The 23,034-nt window shown below is 40.7% G+C and overlaps 1 protein-coding gene across 1 annotated transcript in view; it reads right to left on the bottom strand.

The window, feature by feature from the left end:
- Nucleotides 1-12,602: 12,602 nt before the first annotated feature.
- The window catches only part of EPS8L2 (EPS8 like 2), a 141,768-nt gene continuing 131,336 nt past the window's right edge, over nucleotides 12,603-23,034 (bottom strand). The window contains exons 18-21 of the mRNA XM_042466201.1: nucleotides 21,213-21,342; nucleotides 18,749-18,932; nucleotides 17,725-17,857; nucleotides 12,603-16,113 (exon numbers count right to left, since the gene is read on the bottom strand). Coding sequence (XP_042322135.1) covers nucleotides 16,042-16,113; nucleotides 17,725-17,857; nucleotides 18,749-18,932; nucleotides 21,213-21,342 — 519 coding nt within the window. The 3' untranslated portion in view covers nucleotides 12,603-16,041. The remainder of the gene's footprint in view (nucleotides 16,114-17,724; nucleotides 17,858-18,748; nucleotides 18,933-21,212; nucleotides 21,343-23,034) is intronic.

Genomic DNA, 23,034 nt, shown 5'->3' with positions numbered 1-23,034 from the left:
CGCGCGCGCGGGAGGCTGAGGAGGGAAAAGGGGGCGGGGCTTTTGTGAGGCTTAGCTGGCTCTCCCTTTCTCTCACTGTCACGCCCAAACCGAGGGAGGGGGAGCGTTGCGCGTGCGCAGAAACATTACCTCTCTCAGGGGCGGAGCCTAGACGGCTCAGAGAGTTCTCTCTCTACTTGACTACTAAAAGGCGCGCAACCCAAAGAAGCTGAAAAGAGCTTCAGGGGAGGGAGAGCGTTGCGCGTGCGCAGAAACGTCACCGCTCTCAGGGGGCGGAGCGTGTACGGCACAGTTTGATCTCGCTCTCTCTGTCTCCAAAGGCAAAGAAGCTGAAGAGAGCGGGCAGCGAGGGAGGGATTTGCGCGTGCGCAGAAGCGTCACTTCTCTAAGGGGCGGAGCCACCAGTTAAATAAACTAAAGACTAGGCAGGGCTGTAAAGGAAAGGGCGGCGTATGAGTGGCGACGAAGGGCCCCAATTTAGCTGCTCCCCTCCTCGGGGCTCTTGGAAGCCACAGGGAAAGGAATGCCTTAAAAACAAGCCAGGAGTTGCCAGAGAAAAGATGGCTGCGTCTGCACTGCAGAATTAATGCAGTTTGATACCGCTTCAACTGCCGTGGTTCAATGCTATGGAATTCTGGGATTTGTAGTTTTGTCTCTGCAATCGCAGTTCTGATGCCTCAAAATCCATAAATCCCAGGATTCCATGGGCTGGAGCCATGACAGTTAAAGCGGTGCCAGACTGCATTAATTCTGCAGTGTGGCATCATCCTTATTTAGCCTCCAAGCCCCCTGTTGATATATGGCCCCCCTGGAACCATTTATGTCCACATTGCTAGAAAGCAATGGCCAGTTGATTGGATTTTCGCTCCTTTCTTCTGATGTGGTTTTTGCAGATGGACAAAATAAATGCATGGGGGAAAGACACAGGGTCCTTGGTTTTGACAAATGCAAAGCATGGACTCTTCTTCCACAGAGACATCTCTCTGAAGACTCTGGCAGATGTATACAGATACAGTGGTACCCTGGGATACGAATTGATCGCGTTATGAAATTTCCGGGATACGAAAAAGTTAGATTGGAAAAAACTGTTCCGGGATACGATGTTTTTTTCGGGTTACGAAATTTATTTTGGCGCGAAATTCATACGCAAAGCGCGGCTAGCGGCTTTCCAGCGCTAACGGAAAGCCTTTTCGGGTTGCGAAATTATCGGGTTACGAACGGAACGGCGGAACGAATTAATTTCGTAACCCGAGGTAGCACTGTAGTAAAATGGCTCACATTACCCCTTATTAGACACGCTTGTATAAACTGAAATGGTCTCAGTGCATCAAAGTACTGTTTTCTTTGCAGCAATAAAGGAAAATAAGTTTATCCAATATATTGAGTTTTAAGAAGTGGGCCATGCGTAAGCGTGCGCTGAATAAAGAGAAATGCCCCGTTTTGTAAGCGCTGGCTGTGTGGCAGCATGGTCTCAAGGGACGAAGGCTGTTCCTGACTGCATCAAGACATCAGGATGTGTATTCCTCTGATTTACTCCAGACTTATGTTGGAATTCCAGCACATTGTATATCAAAATCAGTTCCCTCTTTTCATATTCAATATGTATAAAAAGGCTTTGCATGCCTTGGGTCGAATATTGATCAGAATGGGGACCGCAGTCAAGAGATCAGAAGAAGACTAGGGAACGGGAAGAGCAGCCATGAAGAAACTAGACAGGATCATAAAGTGTAAAGATACACAACTGAACACAAAGGCAGAATCACACAAGCCATTGTATTCCCTATCACCACCTACGGATGTGGGAGCTGGACTGTTAAGAAAGCGGATAGGAAGAGAATGAGTTCATTGGAGATGTGGTGCTGGAGAAGAGTGCCAAGGATCCCATGGACAGCCAAAAGGACAAACAAATGTCCTTGATCAAGCCAGAAATCTCCCTGGAAGCCGAGATGACCAAACTGAGGCTGTCGTACTTTGGCCACATCATGAGGAGGCATGACACATTGGGAGAAACAACGCTAGGAAAGGTGGAGGGAAGCATAAAGAGAGGAAGGCTGTGTGCTAGATGGATGGACTCAATAAAGGAGGGCATGAATTTGCAAGACCTAAGCAAAGCAGCGAAAGATAGCAGGTCTTGGAGATGTCTCATCCGTGGGATTGCCATTAGTTAGGATCAGTTTGAAGTCAGTTAACAATGACAACAACAACAACCTACATTGTTTTCTCCTGAGTTCTCTACCCAGCAAACGACTAGATCTCCAGTTACAACAGGAGAGCCAGTGGTTATTAAGCCTACTATTCAGCTCTCCTGGAAACAATTTGTATCAACAGAAGGGTGCAGTAGCTAAGGATAATTAGATGAAATGAGCCACTACACAGTCTGAAAGAAAAGGAAAAGAAAAGGGAGTGGGCAGAAAGAAACGACCTATTATCCTGTAACTTAAATGTAAAATATGGATGCACTGAATTTGTTGACACATGCTTTGACTATACTTTGTCTGGACTACTGTAACACATTCCCAGAAAGGTTGCCTTTGGAAACTGTTTGGAAACTCCAGCGAGTGCAAAACCCAGTGGCCAGAATGCTGACGGGGGCAAATGACAGGAAGCATCTAACTCCCTCGGTGAACATCTCTGGTTTCCAGTTTCTGGACACAATTCAAAGTGCTGATTATGACCTGTAAAGCCCTATACACAGCTTTGGTCCATATCTAAAAGATCCTATCTGCCTATTCCCATCACCAACACCGGCCCATCGGGTGAAGACATGGGAGAGAGCCTTCTTTCTCAATGGCTGCTCCCAGTCCGTCAAATTCTCTTTTTGCTGGCAGACAAAGATATTTTTAATTAAATAAACTTTTAATAATTCATCAATTTATGGCAGGGTTGTCGTACTTTTAATGTTATTGTTATGCTTTTAAAATAATTGTATAGGTTGTGATCCTACATCACCAACTTAGGGTACATCTACACTGTAAAAATAATGCAGTTTGACACCACTTTATGTGCTGTAGCTCCATCCTGTGGAATCCCGAGATTTGTAGTTTTACAAGGTATTTAGCCTTCTCTGCCAAAGCATGCTGGTGCCTCATAAAACTACAAAGCCCAGGATTCTGTAGGATGGAGCTATGGCAGTTAAAGTGGTGCCAAACTGCATTATTCCTTTCCGCATTCAGTATAAGCTCCTGCTGTCGACGTTTAAAGCCCTCCATGGACTGGCCCCTCCTTACTTATCAGACCTTATTTCTCCTCACCTTCCCACTAGGGCCCTCCGTTCTGGTAGTCAAGGTCTGCTGTCCCAGCCCAGGATTTCCTCTGCCCCATCCCGGATTCGCCCCTTTTCATTCGCTGCCCCTCACTCCTGGAACCTTCTTCCCCCGCGAGAAAGAGACATCACTTCTTTAACCAGCTTCAAAACGGAGTTGAAGACCATCCTGTTCAGAGAAGCTTTCCCAGCCATTGCATAATTATCACTTGCTATTTGATGTTCTTTTGGTGCCTGTTTTATCAAACCATTTCCTGTATTGCTATGTACTTTATATGTATTATCCTACTAGAGAGGCAGGCTAGCTCCAACAGGCCTCCCTGGTAGAAGATTAACCATCCATTATGAAGCCAAGCCCTCCCTCCAGTCCATCTGCCTTGGTCCAGGCCTTGGAGGTAGAGAGGAACTGCTGGACCTCATTCCCTTCCCCAGCACCTTTCTCTTCTCCTTTTGTGTCATGTCTTTTTAGATTGTAAGCCTGAGGGCAGGGAACCATCTAATTGAAAAGATTGTATGTACAGCGCTGTGTAAATTTACAGCACTTTATAAATAAAGGTTAATAATAATTATTATTCTGCAGTGTAGACACACCCTCTGATACTGATGCAGACTACCTTGACAGCCAGCCCAAAGCCTGTTCTGCTGGCAACCAGGTGCATCAGGATGGCATTTTCACCCCACTCTTGCCATGATTCTGGTGCAATGAAGAATTGCAATAGGGATTCTGGTTCCGATTCCTGTAGTTAGCTGGTAGGAGGAGACTAGAAATGGCATCCCACTGTGCCTTGACTCTGCCTTGACCTCCATCACTTGGAGTCGCTCCCTGAACTTCAAGGTGGGATTTGGGGGGCATTTACAATCGTGACAATAGTGCCATAATTGTGAATGTACAGTGTAACTGTGTACAGAGCAGTAATGGATCCATAACTCTAGGTTATAATCCATAGCTTCAATACAGGATACCAACCATACTTTTTAAAATTTATTGGTGTTTTAATGTGATAACGTTACTTGTGTTTTAACTTTCTATTATCGGGTTTTTAGCTTAACTTGTTATTAGCCTTTGTAAGCAGCCTTGAGTCCCAGTGAGATGCCATTTCTAGTCTCCTCCTGCCAGCTAACTACAGAAATCAGAAAGATGGCATATAAAGGAAGGAAGGAAGGAAGGAAAAAAATTACACACCTTTTTAACCTCTTTGTTTTTGTTAGCTGTCCTTGAGTCGATGTTGATTATGGTGATCTCGTGTATGAAACATCTCCAAGCTTACCTATCCTCAACCACTCCGCTGAAGTCCTACAGGATCAGGGCTGTGGTCTCTTTGGAGTTTATCAGACAAGGGAAATTGGAAGTATAATCCAATGGCAATCTGAACACAATCATGGGGTTTAACATTATTGCGTGATAGACTACCACATGCAATTTCGGGCAATGGCAAGCTATTTTCAGGCAATGGGAAGTCAGTTCGAACACGATTCGAATTCATGTAAATTCGCTGAACTAGCGAATTCACGTGAATGTGTTCTGGCCCCACTTTCTTTTCATTCAAAATTAAGAGAAATTCCTCCCATGTGATAAACTCCATTGACTGAGTCTATCCATCTAGTATCCATCCTTCTCTAGCATTATTGTCATTTCTAGTGGTTCCTGTCTTCTCATATTTTGGACAAGATATGGCAGCCTCAGTTTCATCATTTTGGCTTCCAGGGAAAGATTTTGTTTGGTCTGTTCCAGAAACCATTTGTTTGTCTTTTTTGGCCATCCACAGTATCCCCAGCACTCATCAATAGCACTACATCTAATATTAGTTGATTTTCTTTCTATCCACTTTCTTCACTGTCTGGCTCTCACATCCATACATGGTGATAGAAAATACAATGGCTTGGATGATTCTAACTTTAATGTTCAATGTTTTATCTTTGTACCTCAGGATCTTGTCTAGTTCTTCCATAGATGCCCTCCACAATCCTCATCTTCTAACTTCCTGACTGCAATCTCTATTCTGGACAATGACTGATCCAAGGCAGGGGAAAATCTTTATTTCAATTTCCTCGTTATCTAGGTTGAATTTATGTAAGTCATCCATGGTCATTATTTTTGTTGTCTTAATGGTCAGTATTTAGCCTGCCTTAGCATTTTCTTCTTTGACTTTCTTTAGTAATTGTTCCATGTTTCTGTATTTTTCTGCTAGTGGAATGGTGTCATCTGCATGTTTTAGACTGTTGATTTTCCTTCCTCTGATCTTCACTTGTCCTTCCTCCCATGCAAGCAAAATGATGCTACATCAAAGACCTTTACCATATACAGAGCAAGAACTGCCAGAAAATCAGCCTGTTCCTTATAGATTATAGCAAAGCCTTTAATTCATAGATCATGAAAAACTATGTATCAAAGGAATGGGTATGCCAAGACAGGAGGCTACTATTAGAACAGAATATGGAGAAACAGAATAGTTCCCAACTGGAAAGGGGGTCAGACAAGGCTATATTTTATCACCCTATTTGTTCAGCTTGCACGCAGAAAGCATCATATGCAGAGCAGGTTTGAACTTGGAGGAAAGAGGAGTGAAGATTGGCAGAAAGTAAATAAACAATGTGAGATATGCAGATGACACCATACTACTAGCAGAAGAAAACAAAGACTTGGAACAACTGCTGAAGAAAGTAAAAGAGGAAAATACTCAGGCAGGCTCAATGATAAACATTAAGCAAACAAAAATAATGACCACAGAGGATTTACATAAATTAAAGCTAGATGATGAGGAAATTGAAATAGTTCAAGATTTTCCATATTTTGACTCGGTCCTTAATCAAAATGGAGACTGCAATCAAAAACCAAAAAAAGGCTAGAACTTGGAAGGGCAGTTGGGAAAGGAACTAGAAAAGGTCCTGAAGTGTAAAAGATCCATAATTGAATACTAAAGTTAGAATTCATTGTATTTCCATTTCTATATATGGTTGTGAAAGCTAGACAGTGAAGAAAGCTGATAGGAAGAAAATCAACTAATATGAAATATGGTGCTGGAGAAGAGTGCTGAGGATACCAGTGATTGCTAAAAAGACCAATAAATGGGCCCTAGAGCAAATTAACCCTGAACTATCCCTAGATGACTAAACTGAGACTGTCATACTTTGAATACATCACAAGAAGACATGGCTCACCAGAAAAGACAATAATGCTTGGTAAAATAGGAGGCAGTAGGAAAAGAGGAAGACTGTATTTCAGATGGCTTGACTTAATCAAGGAAGGGCCCTGAGTCTGCAAAATCAGAGCAGAGCTGTTGATGATAGGATGACTTGGAGGTCTCTCATTCCATAGGGTTGCTATAAGTTGAAGTCAACGTGATGGCACTTAACAACAACTCCTTCCTTATTTAGGAATTATAGTGAGAATTTGGGCTGTGAGCTTAGTGGCCAAAGGAACCATTTCTTGCTCTATTTACAGAGTTGCTTGCATTGTGATTGGGATACTCTGCTAATGGATTCCAGGTACATTAGAGGGCATGAGTCCAATTCCTTTTACCAGACCAAATGTTGTTGATGAGTGGTTGGGAAAAACAGGAGCAAAGAGCATGTTTTTTTAAATTGTTGTTGTTTTGCGATCGTGTGCTTTATTCTTTCATACTAACAGGGCATATATGCTTTAATTGTTCCACAGAGACCCAGTGTGTAAGACAACAATTACCAGGGGCGGTACAACAGCTTTCCAGAATTTTCCCAATGTATTCTTTGCTCGGAGGGTGAAATAGTATGACTATGTATGCTATATGTTCCCAGCGATTACAGTTCACAAGGCTGTGTGTCAGAGATCATCATTGCAGGCACCCTATGGTCCAGTGTCCCGCTACAAACAACCCCTCCTCATCCCTTCCAGTTTTGAGTTTTAAGGACCATTGTGTGCATTTTCAAAACAGAGAAAGTTGATTGCTTTTCTTTTTTTGTAAGCAGCTTTCAGAGTGAAACCTAATACCTGATGAGCCTTCTTTCAATCTGGGAGTTTGCAGTCCCTTCCTTCCCTAACATCTCAGGATAAAGACTACATGTCTTTCTTGCCTACCTGATGTTAGTCACCACCAAGAATTAAGCAGGAATTATATAAAACAAAGAACTTTATTTAAACAAGCTTGCATTCAGTTTCTAACTCTCTCTCCCCTTCCTGCTGTGTCATGGTTCGGTTGCAGGTGCAGAGGGCTGTTCCCTTAATCCAGTGGGACTCAAACTTTTAACTCGTAGGATCCCTCTTTATATATATGAATAAAATTATTTTGTTTAGTGTGCATATTTAAGTAAATTCAATATTTAACTCAATGCGTGCATACATTTTACACATAAAAAAGTTTGGGAAGAAGAGGAGGAGGAGGAGGAGGAGGAGGAGGGATCAAGGCCCCCAAGTCTTGTCCCCCCTCTCCCCTTGAGCAACTCTCATGTGCCATCTTGGGGGTCCTGCCCCACCCACCGTTTGACAACCATTGTCTTAATTGTATCTTCCCTCTAGGTTACTGAATTTCTCTTCCTGCTTGCTGTCCTAACTCTTCTGAGTAGTTCCACATAGATACACTCCCTGTCTATTTCTTGTAGCATCTGTGCCTGACGAAGACATCTGACAGTCTTGAAAGTCTGCACAGCTGTTTGTAGCTTTCCGTTTGGCCTAATAATGGTCCTACCACAATATGGCTTTAGGAAACAATTATGCTGTTTTGTAACATTTGACAGGAAGCACTGGAAATCTTTCTTCAACTTCAAACCATGTTTTATAAACCTTACAACTCTTGAACTACATGTGTTTGAAAAATTGAGAATGATTTTCCAATTAGTTTCTGCAAAAAAAGAGGATATAAATGTTACTTTACAATAATCTCCTGAAGAGATAGAGCCACTTTACTGTGAAGCCATTCAAAATCCAACATACCACTGTGCAACTTGACAGAGTCTGAACTTTCTCTGGAAGCCAGGATGACTACATTGAGGCTACCGTACTTTGGCCACATCATGAGAAATTAATTAGAAAAGACCATGATGCTAAGAAAGGCAGAGGAATGTAGAAAGAGAAGAAGGCCACATGCCAGATGGTTAGATTCAATCAGGGAGGACATGGGCCTGAACCTGCAGGAGCTGAGCAGAACAGTGAAGTATAAGGAGGCTTGGAGATGTCTCATCCACAGGGTCACTGTAAGTTGAAGTCAACTTGAGGGCAGTTAACAACAACACAGTGGAACAGTGGTACATTTTTTCTTGGCTGTTAATGTAGGAGATATTTGCACTTTACCATAGGAATATTTGCATTCTCACATCCAACAGGATCATAATAAATCTGTTATAAAACGAAGACTATGATCTGGTCAAGAATATGAGAGCAATCATAGCCTTCTGATCACAGCTTAGAAGCAACAAGTTACAAGCAACACAGTTGCTTGGGGTAAGAAGGATGTATGTAACTCACATTTCAAAACTAATGTTAATGGGAACACCTAAAGCTACTTTTCTGGTTTAACAAGATGTGCAGAAAAATCTGTGTTGTGCAAACTATGCCTCCACTGTCTACAAAAGTACAAATGTTTCTCTATAAGGACAAATAATGGTCATAGCTTTGGTTTACATTAATTAGAAAGAGCATTTGCAAATTATGAACGTGCCTGAACAATTCCAAAATGGGAACTTGGTGAAAGCATGGTCAGGAGATTGTTTCATACACAAGGACATATTTTTGGGGTTTGGGATGAAAATAATCCTGGAGAAGCAAGCCATTTGCTTGTATGGTATGCAAACCTCAAAGCATCTGTTGCAGGGAGAAGCTAAACCTTTTTGTGTCCTATCAGCACTAATGTACCATGCGAATCAGCCCACAGCTTTATTACTTTGTCTTTGCCCCAGAAGTAATTATTGGTGGTCTTGGTTTGGGGCTAATGGGGGCTGTAGTCCAAGGCAGGTGGAGGGAGCTGGGATACCTATTTGTGCTCTGTCCCATCACCTAACAACCATACTAGCCAGCAGTTTGCAGCCCCATAATTCCAAAACTTACTCAGCAATCAAGATACATGTAAGATGGCTTCTCTCATAAAGTAACTGATCCACCAAGGCAATTCTGAGCAGCTATACTGTAAGAAGTTGCCCACTATTTATAGCACTCCAGATGCACTTTCACTAATGTGGGTATCCACATATAATACTGGCTCAGTTTGACCTCAAGTGAGACATGTTACATACGTATGTGACAAAATGACTTATTTTTTGAATTTATTTTTTGAACCAGATTAGCATCTGGAAAAAGGGCATCCTTGAAAACTGCAGATTAAAAATACTTTAGAAATGTGTTTTTAAATTTAAAAACCAACTTGCTACCTTTGCAAGCACACAGATCTAGTTCAGCACATTGATCCAGCCATGTTTGATTGGATAAATATGTATAAACCTGGAGAGATAAGTGTACTTCAAGGTGATATGCCACAAATACTCCCAACTAAATCAACAAAACCATGGTTTCTTCGAGGCAGCTGCCAGGAGCTTTTGAAGCAGTTGTCAAGGTATTGGTCATTTCATTGACTTGTATGGGATAGGGCTGTTCTGACTGCATCTGTAGCCACAGTAGAGCACCACCAAGGAAGTCTACCTGCAGGACATGGTGCAATCAGATTTATTTTATTGATCTTGGAAAATATATTTATTTATCCATTCACTGGTTTGTTTGTCTCTAGATTTTCCTGACCCCTTAGTCTGCTCTTAGCAGGGAAAATTTGACATTACAAACCTCCCACCTGCAACTGTGGAGAGATCCACAGCTAGTGCTATTCCACTATAGGGGAGGCTAGTAAGTTCATGCTAGGTGAGTTCATTCCCTCAGATCCAGACCACAGCCAAGGCTTGTAGATTTTATACAGTATGCCAAAATCCGACCATATCTCTCCGCCTCTACTGCCAAGATCCTGGTGTCGGCCCTAGTGGTCGCACGACTGGATTACGCCTCCTGGCTGGGCTTCCTCTTTCTCACCTCCGTCCTTTAATCTCTGTCCAGCATTCAGCTGCACGCATTATCACATCCCCCCACCGCTCTGACCACATCTCTCCTGTGTTGGCATCCCTTCACTGGCTCCCCCTCCCTTTCCGTATTCAGTATAAGGTCCTGCTGTCGACATTTAAAGCCCTCCATGGGTTGGCCCCTCCTTACTTATCAGACCTTATTTCTCCTCACTTTCCCACTCGGACCCTCCGTTCTGGTCGTCAAGGTCTGCTGTCCCAGCCCAGGATTTCATCTGCCCCATCTTGGATTCACCCTTTTTCACTTGGTGCCCCTCATTCCTGGAACCTTCTTCCCCTGTGAGCAAGAGCCATCACTTCTTTAACCAGCTTCAAAACGGAGTTGAAGACCATCCTGTTCAGAGAAGCGTTCCCAAGCATTGCATAATTGTCACTTGCTATTTGATATACTTTTGATGCCTGTTTTATTGAATCATTTCCTGTATTGCTATGTATTTTATATCTATTATCCTACTAGAGAGGCCCCTTCCCCTGTTAAGAAAAATGCAACATGGGATATACAGTAATAGAAATAAAACATGTATGTGAAAGTCACAATGACTAAGCAAGAGCAATTAAGAAGCCACACAGGTGAAAAAGCTAATGTAATTTAGAAGTCTTGAATGCCAAGGACAGAATTATAGAGTGTACAATTGGAAACACCTGAGATTCATTAAGTGTACAAGGTGAAATGATGAAATTCTCAAGTATGGGTTGAACTATGTGAACCAATCAAAATGAGTGTACACGCCCACTGGGTGGAAACTGACTAAGTAGGTGGTGATTACCAATGGCTATAATAATTGCTATATTTGCCAATGTATTTTGTGGGTAGTTGTGGATATTTGGAGTGTTTTGGAGATATTGGAGATTGTAGAGATTGTGAGGGCATTAGTATTTGTATATAGTAGAATAAAGTAGATCTTTTATATAAGACTACTGAGTTGTCTGGTGTCTTGAGTGAAGATACAAGAGCCAGCAGAATCCTGGAGAAGTTTGGAGACATCTCAGGAAGAAGAGTGAGAAGGCTTGGAGAGTTTGTCAGGGTCTTCAGCCTATTCTCTGAAACTCTGCTGCTTTGGAAGAAAAGCATTAACCACTGACCAAAGCTGGTCAGCACTGCTGCATAACAAGGTGGTGAGTTAGAGCCAGAGGTGAAGAGCTACAACTCCCATCATCCCTGACACTTTTGTTGTCTGTTTTATTGAATCATTTCCTGTATTGCTATGTATTTTATATGTATTATCCTACTAGAGAGGCCCCTTCCCCACCACCACTCCCTTTGTGTCGAGTCTTTTTAGACTGTAAGCCTGAGGGCAGGGAACCGTCCAATTAAAAAGATTGTATGTACAGCGCTGTGTAAATTTACAGCGCTTTATAAATAAAGGTTAATAATAATAATTACTGCCAGAAAAGGGAGTAAAATTCAATGCTAGCTAGTGTCCCCTGTCAGTGGAATAGTGAATCCATGCTTCAGCTCAAATTTAAGAGAGCTGTCCAAGGTGCTGGATGGGCAGGGGCAGGATTGGAAGAGATGGTATCTATTGTTGTCAGTGAGGGTTTTACAGGGGGTGCGTGCTGTTTCTGTTTTTAACTTTTGTATGCTTGCTTTATGTGGTTTTAGATGATTTTAGCATAATGATCTTAATTGTTTTTAAATTTTTATTGTAAAGTTTTAAAACTATTTTATCTGTGAGTTGCTTTGGAACCCTTTCCGTGAGAAAGGCAGCATACAAATTAAGTAAGTAAAATAATAAATAAATGTGAAGTCAAAAGCTTTCACAGCTGGCATCCATAGTTTTCTGATGTTTTTTTCGGGCTATGTGGCTGTGTTCTGGAAAAGTTTATTCCTGACGTTTCACCAGCATCTGAAGATGCCAGCCATAGATGCTGGGAAAACATCAGGAATAAACTCTTCTGGAATACAGCTACACAGCCTGAAAAAGCCACAAAAAACCCCAACCAATAAATAAATGGTTTTCAGCACCCTGGGTAGCATATTTAAGCTATGGACTAAAACCAAGGGAAGAGTTCTTGCCTGACTGCTATGGAAGCTGCCTGCTACCAGTAGTAAGAATACAGCAGTTCTGATGCTGGTTGCAGCCAGTTTTCCTTTTGGGGAGATATAGGAGAGAAAAGTATTTTTTAAAAAAAATCAAGGGTCAAAGGGAAGAAAAATACTGGGGCCCTTCCAATCTGGGCCAACCGGGCATCAATAGAGACAGTTCCCCCTTCACGGTGTCTCACTCACTCCCCCACAGGACTGCTTTTTGAATGTGTCCGATGTGTTATCTTTAACTAGAATGCCCACTAGCATTAACATGAACACACATTGAAAGATAAGGACAGAGCCATTTATTCAGTTGTTACATTTGCTTCTCACCCTTTGCCCAAGCAGCTCAATGGTGTGCATTATTGTTCCACTTTGTCTTACTTCTATTATTGCCACCACTCCACATACCAGTTTGTTTGCTCTGTAAATTGGATCTATAGTTAAACAAAATAAATGCATATTCTGCCAACTCTATACTTGCCAGCATCATATATAATATATATGTTCTACTAGCTCTGATTTTTAACATGTGATTAAGTTACATCTGCACAGCTACCTTTAAAATATAATATAGACTATAAACATAAATTTCATATTATAGCTTCATTTTTTTTGTTTCTGTGATGAACATTGTCTAAATAATTATATACAGAAAATCTAAAACCACTGTGGCTAATGTACAAATATTAATAGCAGATGGAGAAACATTCGGCAGCCATGTGTGTATTTCATAAAGGCTTGGTCTTGCAAAATTCTCTAGGCACGCAGAGAAACAGTTTCTTTGGGACTCTTTATATCATGCATAATGTGTCCATTAAAGGTTTTTGTAGGATTATAGCTTACATTTATATTCTCAGACTAGAAAATATTACCTAGCAGCCAATTTTGTTCATACAGGTATGTCAGATTTTCATTTCCAGATGTGCTAGAACATTAAAGCTAAAGTGTACTTTTATTCACCAATATTCACCAACGTGGATATTGTTATAGAATGTTGTTCCAAGCCAAATGCATATTTTACAACACATGGCTAAATGAATTTGACAGAGGCAGCCTGGTAGAAAGTGATATAACCTGCACAGAGCAAAAACAAAGCATGTGAGCACTCCCAAAGGAAACAACTAGTTGTATAAAAGGTAGGATGTAGAGTGATCCTTACATCTTAGCATGATGGGCTGATTGATAACTCTACTACTTAACAAACCCAAGTATTCAAATGACACAAAGATTATTTTTAATGAGTTGCCTTGCTACGATATTCTGGATTCTTAGCATATATGGTGGATACTATATGCATATTCTCATTTTACTTTTGCATGCTATGACTGCAAACTTATTTTATTTAATAAAAGCGTCAGCTCAGTATAGTATTTTCTGGACCCAAACTGAATTGTCTCAGTGGCCATATAGGGCAAAATCTTTTTATTAGCACATCTTGTAGGATTCTCTTTCTTCCCACTTCCCATCCATAGCCTCCCAGGGCACCAGCAAACTGGCTCTAGAAGGTTTTTCTCTAACCTCCAGCTACTTCTGGGGGCATAGAGGGGCTACAGTGAAAATGGGGTATTGGCCTTTTCCAGTTCTGCTGGGAAAATGCCATTCTGTGACTGAAGGTCCACTGTTGGACCCCACTTTAACATGTACCCTTGGATTAAGCATATTACCTTCAATTGAATGTACTTAGGGTGGTGAATGCACTTCTACTGGGGATTAAATCTTATTTTCTGATTCATTTGTGATTAGTTGGGCAGCACTGTGGTTCACAAATCAAGGATGAATGCCAAGGCAAACACAGCTAATCTGGGCCAATCCCCTGTGATTAAAAGGCAAATGAAGCAAAACAAACAAATCAAAGTGCTCAGCAATCAGGAAATTTGAAGATGTTTGCTCTTCATTTGAGCCTCACCTTTCCCTTAAAGAAATTAGCAGTTTTAAAATATATTATGAAGAGATGGAGGGAGGAAGATGTTGTTCTAACATTTGCATGTTGTTATTAGATGTTACAGTACATTTACAAGTAGCAAAAGGTAGGTCCTTTCATTATAAAGTCTGCCTGCATAGTAATCAGTAAAAGTGAGGGAAGCCTAAAACATTAATGCCTGAATCCCACTGGGAATCTCAAGTAGACCCCATTAATCAATAAGATTTACAAAAAACAACAGATACAAAAAAACTGATTAAATGGGTCTGTCTAGCTGCGACTATTAGTAGATGTTGGTCTTAAGGCTACAATCCTTGGAGCAAACCCTACAGAATTAAGTGGATTTACATTGGAGTAGACATGTTCAGGAGGGCACTATTAAACTCTCTGGAAAAAAAAGGTATGTGTTTCTTATAAGGCTGATAAAAATTCCAAGTGCCTCACCAAACTACAAATCACAGGATCTCACAGAATGGAACCATGATGGGTGAAGTGGTATAATACTGCAATAACTGTATTGCAGTTGCACTGTATTGCAGATCCACTGTAAGAAATTCTACACTGCACAATTGTTGCAGTATTCTGCCACTGTAACCTGGGTTTGGTAGTTTAGTGAGGCATTAGGAATTCCCGCCAAACTACAAATTCCAGTATTCAGTAGGATGGAAGCATGATATTTGAGGTGTCATCAAATCTATATTCATGCTGTTAAGTAATATGCTTGTATCGATTGATGGGTCTACTAAAATGTCACCCCCATCTTCTTGTTTCTTTTTACATGTTAGGTTAAAATGGAACTACCTAAATTAGCTACTTGAAATGCCACAGATGCTACATATGATCGCTTCAGAGTCAAAATAGGGTTGTGTACACTGATTGTGTAGGAACAATTGAGAACATTCAGGATTGGTAGAAATATGATGGCAGATGTTGTGAGGTTGTGGATGTGATGGGGAATTCTTGGACAGAATCTTTATGAAGGACATTCTGAATATACTTGAGTGTGGAATGTAGTGATATCACATTCAGCTCATCATGCTATCACTTTCTGTGGGGAATGGCCCTTGAATGAACCCTGGACATGTTTGGTACATGTCCTTTTGATGGCATCTGAAAGCAGTAAAGCACAAAAGTTGGAAACAAAAACGTTGAGGTGTTGGCTGAGTAGTTTCTGGGAAAACATCCAAAGTAAACTTAAATCATTTGCGTGTCAGTTGATCATCACCTTGTCATATGTTTGTTGGGTTTTTATGTGTCAGAACAGTGGCCCCCAGAAGATCCTCCCACTCCCTTATGTTGGGCTACTCCTGTTATATAGAAAGGTTCAGCAGACAACATGGAGATATGCCATCTTCAAAATACATTCGCATAGAAGTATTTCCAGGAAGTTTCTAAGACACTTTCTGATGGCAGCAATCTACTGCATAGATTTTTGTGAGGCCATTTTTGCTTCAGCCTTTGCCTAGAACCTGAATGCTTGTCTTCCTTGTGCAGTGAATTTCACACACATAACATTTATCTATAAAATACAGAGATATAAAAATAATACTTCATGCAACACTAAACCTCTCTCCCAATGCAATATGTCCTATGACATTTGTGAGGGAACCACAGCCTCCCCTTGATCAACAGTGTGGAAGGAACAGTCAGTCTGGATGGCCATTTACATTGCTTAGCTGCTGATCCCAGCAGTCTTTTTTTATTTTAACAGGGCATTTACTTTTGCTCTCTTTCCCTTTTTTTCCCTGCAAGTAAGTGTATGAGATTAAGAGTTGGGGGAAATAAACCAGGTAGAATTTAAATTGCAGAATCAATCCTCTCTTGGCGTCGCTTCATGATTTCTTGAAGTTCTGACTCCCCTCTGCTTTTCTGGAATAAAAGCAAAAAAGATGAAGAATGGTGAACTTTGTAATGAAATGGCTCCCTTCTCAATATAATTTTCAAGACATTTTTCAGGATATTGTCTTATACTGAAAGGTACAATGCACAACGTGAGAACATGCCATCTTTTCTATGCATCTTTCACTCACTTTCACTATATTTGCTAACTTACAAGCTACATCTTATATTTATCAATCCATTCCTCAATCCATAACCCATTCACCAGTTGTTACTCCCCCCCCCAGCTATAAGAAAGTTATGTGAGCTTCTGTCAGAAAATGCATGATCATTTCAGAACATACATGATCATTTCAATATCTTTTGTAAAGGTAGTCCTGTTTCATAAGAAAATATTTCTTATATTTCTTGCTACCTACACTGATCTCCTTGCCAAATGGAAACCATTCTGTTTCTCCATAGACAAAGCTGCATTTTATCATCCTAGCACTTAATTTATACTCAGAATAAAGCATATGGAAAGGTAGATTCAACTTGGAGGAAGGAGGCATGAAAACTGAATGAAGGAACAACAATATCCTTATAGTGACCGCTTGTCCTGAGGATAGGTTATGCATCTGGAAAACAAATGCTGTTGTAACCAATTTCTTTTAGAGTCATCCACAGTTTTCCATGATCTACACAATCAAAGGCTTTGCTATAATGATCCACCTATATTTGAACAACAGCTGGTTAACAGTGTGCTTAACATAGGTGGTATGAAGCAATATATAAATGAAGCTGCTATTGCTATTGCTATTGTACTTGCTTCATTCCTTATTTTGTTCCATAAAATGCTCTTACTAGCTTGTTAATCTAGGCTCCTCTTCCCAGAGCTTCATATTCCTCCGCAAGTTTCCCCCCACCCACACATCTCCATTCTTCAGTATAAAATATAGCTGTGAGAAATGATAGCTCTAGTCTTTATTTATTTTTAGTAAACCAAAGCTTATGGTGTATTGCCAGATCTTTGCCACAGTACCAGAAATATTTTTAAAGCATGCTGAAGGCGTGTTGACATTGTTCTGTGCTAATGTTCTTGTACCACCCAAGATTTAAAATGATGCCACACAGTTGCACTGTAATAGTATTTTTGTCCATGGGCACATTGGCCACCAGCAGTGAAGGTATTCAAACTCTTGCTGTTGTTTTTCATCCATTCAAAATCCAGAAGAAGTTTTTGCCATTCTTAACTGGCATCCTGTTGATTTGTCCCATCTAAGTAGACCCATTCAATCAATTATTGAAGGATGATTCAACATATAAATAAATTTGGTTGTTTCAATGACTTGATTCTAGTTAGGTCTAACATTAATATTTAGGCAGCACACTGATCTTAATTATTAATATCCTTCCATCATTCTGTTAAATTCTTGTAGCAAGTTATTACGGTTAAGTTAAATTAAAATAAGCCTTCTAAAGTCTGTGCTATCAGAATTCCTAAATATTTATTTAGGATTTCCCTCCAGGGAATATAGCAGGTGTTACACTTTGACTACTCATGTTAAATTTTAGATGGAGTTTTCACATGTCTGCCAGGTCTTAGACACTTCAAACTCTTGTTATCCTAAAAACACATCTGGTAACAAATAAAGTTCTTACCTCTAGGAGAGACTTCTGAACTGTTATTTTACTATACACTCTGGCACCCTCTTCACCACATACTTTTTTCAGTTCTTCTTTGTTTAGAGAAAAAAGCTGTGCCCCTGTCAGTATACCAAGATGATCCACAGTCCTAAGGAAAGGTTAGGCAAGAAGCAATAGTTAACTTCTTATCATATTTGGGAGCATGGAAAGAAGGATAGGGAATGAGGGGACCCCAAACATCTTGCTCTATCAAAGGACAATAATTGCTGAATAATTATGTAGGAGTGCATCTCTGAGGCTTTCAAGATTTCACGACCTACTTGACTGAGAAGGCCTTCTATGGCCAAAACACACTGCAGAAATAATCCAGTTTGACTGCCATTGCTCAGTGCTGGGAAATTTTGGGAACTGTAGTTTGTGGTGGCACTAGAGCTCTCTGACACAGAAGGCTAAATGTAACACTAAATTGCAGTTCCCAGAATTCCCTAACATTGAGCCAGGACAGTTAAAGAGGTTTCAAACTGGATTATTTCTGCAGTGTGTTTTGGTCCTCAGATAACTTTCCAGTACTTTCTGGGGGAGGTAAAGAATTTAGGGAAATGACTGGCTCCATCTCTATCTAGAACATATGATGAAGAACTTGGAAAAATTACTTTTGGAATTCCCAGAATCCCCAATGAGATTTGAAAGTTGTGGTTCAAAATGTGACGTCTGAGCTCTGACATGATAATACATTCATTCAGAAGATCTCCCAGAGTGTTTAGTTGTCTGTGCTCCTGCTTATGTGGGTGATTTAATTTGTGGTATAATGAAACAATCAACAAATTAGCATGCACGCACACACACACACACACACAATATTTCTTAAGATTTATACTTAGTACTTCCACTAACATCCCAAAGCTCTGCCTGGTCAAATGGCCTATTTGTTAAGAAAAAACCCCTTTCCTTTTGCTTTTCCAAGTGGCTACCTGTCCCAAGGACATCCATGAAGAAAGAGAATGGTAGGAAGAGTAGAAAGTGATTCACAGCAACTTACCCTTTGCTGAAAGAATTTGCTTCCAGCCAAGCTTTGACCTCCTGTGCATTAGACTCAAAAGTCATGGGCACATGAACATGCTGAGCCTTCTCAACTTTAAAATTTCTTTGAGGGGCCTGGACTTTGATATTGGAGATCTTTTTCAGCAGTTCATCATTGACTTCATCCATGTGATGTATCATTTCTAAAAACAGAATGCAGACATTCAGGGGTAGGGTGGGATATTAAGGCTGCCAATTACAGAAAATGATAGGTTCCTGGGCATGCTTCAATATATGGAGGTCTATGACAATTTGGTAATGTGTAGACATTTTTTAAATTTAATTAATTAATTGGATAAAGAGATGTTTAATGACTAAATGAAGACTTAATCACTTGAAATACTCATTATCCCTTTATTATAATAAATAGAAAAGGGTCAAAATTGCTTTAAAAATTAGGGTATTCTTACGGCCCACTTCATTTCCTCCTCCTCACTTAATAATAAGGGCTGGCATCCTGTATGGCAATTGCAAAAGCATAACCTGGAGATATGCACTTGTGACTATTACATATTCATAGTCCCCAAGCAGCCTCTAGTTTAAGGGGTCAACTGCATGGTTGATCGTATAAGTCCCCCAATCTGTACTTACTGGTCAGTTGCCACTGTGACTGGTGGGAGTCTGTTCCCCTTTTGCTGGGAAAGGGGCTCCTATGAGCAATCTCAGTGCAAAGAGGGATTGTGACAGGGATCCTGACTCTTGCAATGAGCATTGCTTAGGGGAGAGGGTAGAAATCACAGCCAGATGCTTCCTGAGTGACAGGGGGACAGACCCTCACCAATCACAGTAAGTGCTGCCCAGGGACTGCAACAGTCAAGCCAGAATTCACTGTATAGCACTATAACTATAGTTCTTATGCATAAGTAAACACCATACAGGATTCTGGCCAATAATATTAACACTAATACTTATTTCTTACTCGCCTCTTCCTATGAATCAAGGTGAGGAACAACAACAAATTAAAAACACAACACAGTTAAAAGAAGATATAAAACCAACACACATTAAAAGCAGACTTTAAAATTCATAATTTAAAAATCATCTGGATAGGGCTGCCAGAAGACACTGGTCTTTAATGCCGTTTCAAATTTATCTTAAAATTGATTGAAACCTTAGAATGTAATCCTATGTACACTTCACTGGGAGTAAGCCTCAGTGAAATTACTGGGGCCTACACCTATGGGTAGACAAAGATACGACTGTGCTGTACTTTAACAGTACAGTCCAAAGCCCAAATGGGAAAAAAATTGAGTATTCAAACCAGATAAGTGACTTTTTTTACTTTGAAAGGGAGAAAGAAAAGTTCATCTGCTTCTCTGGTTTCTTTGCTCTTAGCCAGTATTACAGCCACAAAGTTCTGAGTTTGATCTCAGGGCTCTAGGGTTCACATAGCCTTGCATCCTTCCATAGGTAAGTAAAATGAGAACCCAGCTTGTTTGGGGCAATTATCTTGCATGTTGCAAACCGCTTAGAGACTATTAGTTCAGTATGAAGTGGTATAGTAAATGCTATTGCTACAAATCACCCTCGAGTTGTTTATATTTTTTGAAAATGCATGTTTGCATGGGTACATTCACATACTGAATGTAATGGAGAGAAATGTTGCTCCTAGGAAAGCAGAAGAACAGCATAGGAAAAGGACGTGGTATTCCTCTTTTCACTTCTTGGCTCCAAATGTATTCTTGAGGAAGCTCTTTCTTGTGTATCCATTCTCAAATTTTATCGCTAGGGACACCTTGGCTGTTGGTGGAGGTGACTCTGCCTGATTCTCAGACAGCTGCAGATTGTTCAGATGCTCAGATAAGGTTGTACCACAACTGGTCCTGCCTGTCAGGCAGCACCCATTGAAGGAGGGGGAAAGGACTATTCCCTACTGTGCTCCCCCTGGGACCTTCAGAGGGTAAACACTGAAAGAGCTACATTGCTACCATCACCAGCAGCATGGCAGGGTGGGCAAAGTGCAACCCTCCAGATGCTGTAGGACTGCAACTCCCATCTCCTGCCTAGCATAGCCAACAATGAGGAATGCTAAGATTTGCAGTCCAATATTATTTGGAGGGCTGGATCATGCCCACACCCAATTTAAAGCCTAAAGAGTAGATGTTAGTTATAAAAATCATGATAATCAAGTAAGATATGTTCCCTTTTGATAATCAGGAAAAGAACAAGTTTCCACTTACAGAATTAACATTTGAAATTGTCCTTTCTAGACATGTGACACCATACAAAAACAAAACAAAAAACAAAAGAAATATCTGTTTGTTGAGACCAAAGTATAACATTTGACAACTAAAGTAGCCCATTGGCTGAAAGAGCAGTTTAAAAAAACAGTATATGGGAGGGGGTGATGCTGTGACTAATATGAAGTTATACCAGAAAATATCAAACAGTGCAGGCAGATCAGAGCATATTTTTGTACTCACGTTCTTTGGCATCAGAAGAATTACGAGCGAGCATTTCACTTCCCCATTTATCCCCAGCATAGCTGGCAGGTAACTTATGTGAGGGGCTGGAAGGTCCCGTTCTCCTTGGACTCAAGTCTCCTCTGTATTTCTGCAAAATGAGGCAGGGGGACTTTTAAGTACTGTTTTGTCAGGAGAAAACCAGGTAAGTACCATCTTCCACTCATCAGTGCTGTGATGAGAAAATCTAGAGCTAAATTATCACAACTCTGCCAACAATTTTTTTGTACATTATATGATGTCTCTATTTCTCTCCCATCCACTCTTTCCTTGCAGTAATCCCTAGGTTTCTGTAGGCAGGGAAAGGAGGATTTAATCTCTCCATCTCTGTACACTGAGATGTGGGGTGGAGGAAATTTATATGTATGGGGATGGGGAGAACAGTGTGTGTGTGTGTGTGTGTGTGTGTGTGTATGCATGTATATTTGTCTGTATGTAGCTGTTCACATGTGCACATACACAAGCGAAGCTGTCAGACAGCTAGACAAGGATCAGGGTTCAAAAATTCACTCAGCCATGAACCACACTGTGTAACTTTAAGCCAGCCGCTGTTTCTCAGTCTAGCCTAGTTCACAAGCCTGCTAGAAGAATCAAAGAGAGATGACCATGTGTACTATACTGATCTCCATATAACATTCTACTTATTTATTGACTTATTACATTATTACTTTATTTATTTAGCCCTGGTGGTGCAGTGGTTAAATGCCTATACTGCAGCCACTCACTCAAAACCATAAGGTTGCGAGTTCAATACCAGCAAAAGGGCTCAAGCTTGACTCAGGCTTGCGTCCTTCTGAGGTTGCTAAAATGAGTACCCAGATTGTTGGGGCCGATTAGCTTACAGTTGTAACCCGCTTAGACACTGTTAGTTCAGTATGAAGCGGTATATAAATGAAGCTGTTTTTATTAATTACTTATTTTACTCCTTATAACACTCTTTATTTGTTATTTGATTTAAATCCTAACTTTCTCCCGGATATGGAACCAATATGATTATAAAAACACTGTTGTCTATTATCGTAGTAGACTGGTTGCATTAAAAATTGTGGAAGTTTTGCTACACTGAAGCACTGGATTGCACTCTAGTGTAACCAGCTGCACAGTGAGTGATACTGTCATGCATTGTCTCACTGCAGAACATTTGTTCCCTCACTCCATCCACACAGGTGAGGCTGGCCCACCTGCAAATCAGCAAACTTCCACTATTAACACAGGGCTTGCCCAGTCCTGAATACAATACCACTATTGCACAATAAGTGCAAACACTTATGTAACAGCATTTATGCCAGCATAAAGCCACAATGCTTATAAGTTAAAATTTGAAAACACAATTGAATTTTAGAAGTTTCAAAAGCATATCAGTTAAAATGACAACAGTTTTGAAGAGGACCATCCACCCATGAAAAGCCTTGTCCTTGGGAGTCAGTCAGTTTCCCAAACACACTTAAACACAAAGGTCTTTGCCTGTCAGCAGAAACACGGGGAGCAGGCCAGCCTAGCCTTCCTTGGAAAGGAGCTCCATAGCACAGAGAAACAGAGTAAGCACATGTGCATTCGTGTATTCACATTGATTTCCTCACATGTTGACAATTAAGAAGGATTTGTAGACAGTATACTTGGGGCCCAAAAAGACAGGCCAAAATAAAGCTGCTTCGAATCACTTTGGGGGTATGCAGTTTAAATGCTGCATGCGTCCTAAGAGGCCGTAAGCTGCATCAAAACCACACTCCAGTCCTAAGGACTAGAGCACAGCTTTGGTGCAGCTCTGGCCTCTTAAGATGTG

Source organism: Sceloporus undulatus, chromosome 1 (assembly GCF_019175285.1).
Source record: "Sceloporus undulatus isolate JIND9_A2432 ecotype Alabama chromosome 1, SceUnd_v1.1, whole genome shotgun sequence".
Taxonomy (NCBI): domain Eukaryota; kingdom Metazoa; phylum Chordata; class Lepidosauria; order Squamata; family Phrynosomatidae; genus Sceloporus; species Sceloporus undulatus.
Note: the sequence above shows the minus strand (reverse complement) of the source record. Positions and strands in the feature narration are given on the sequence as shown.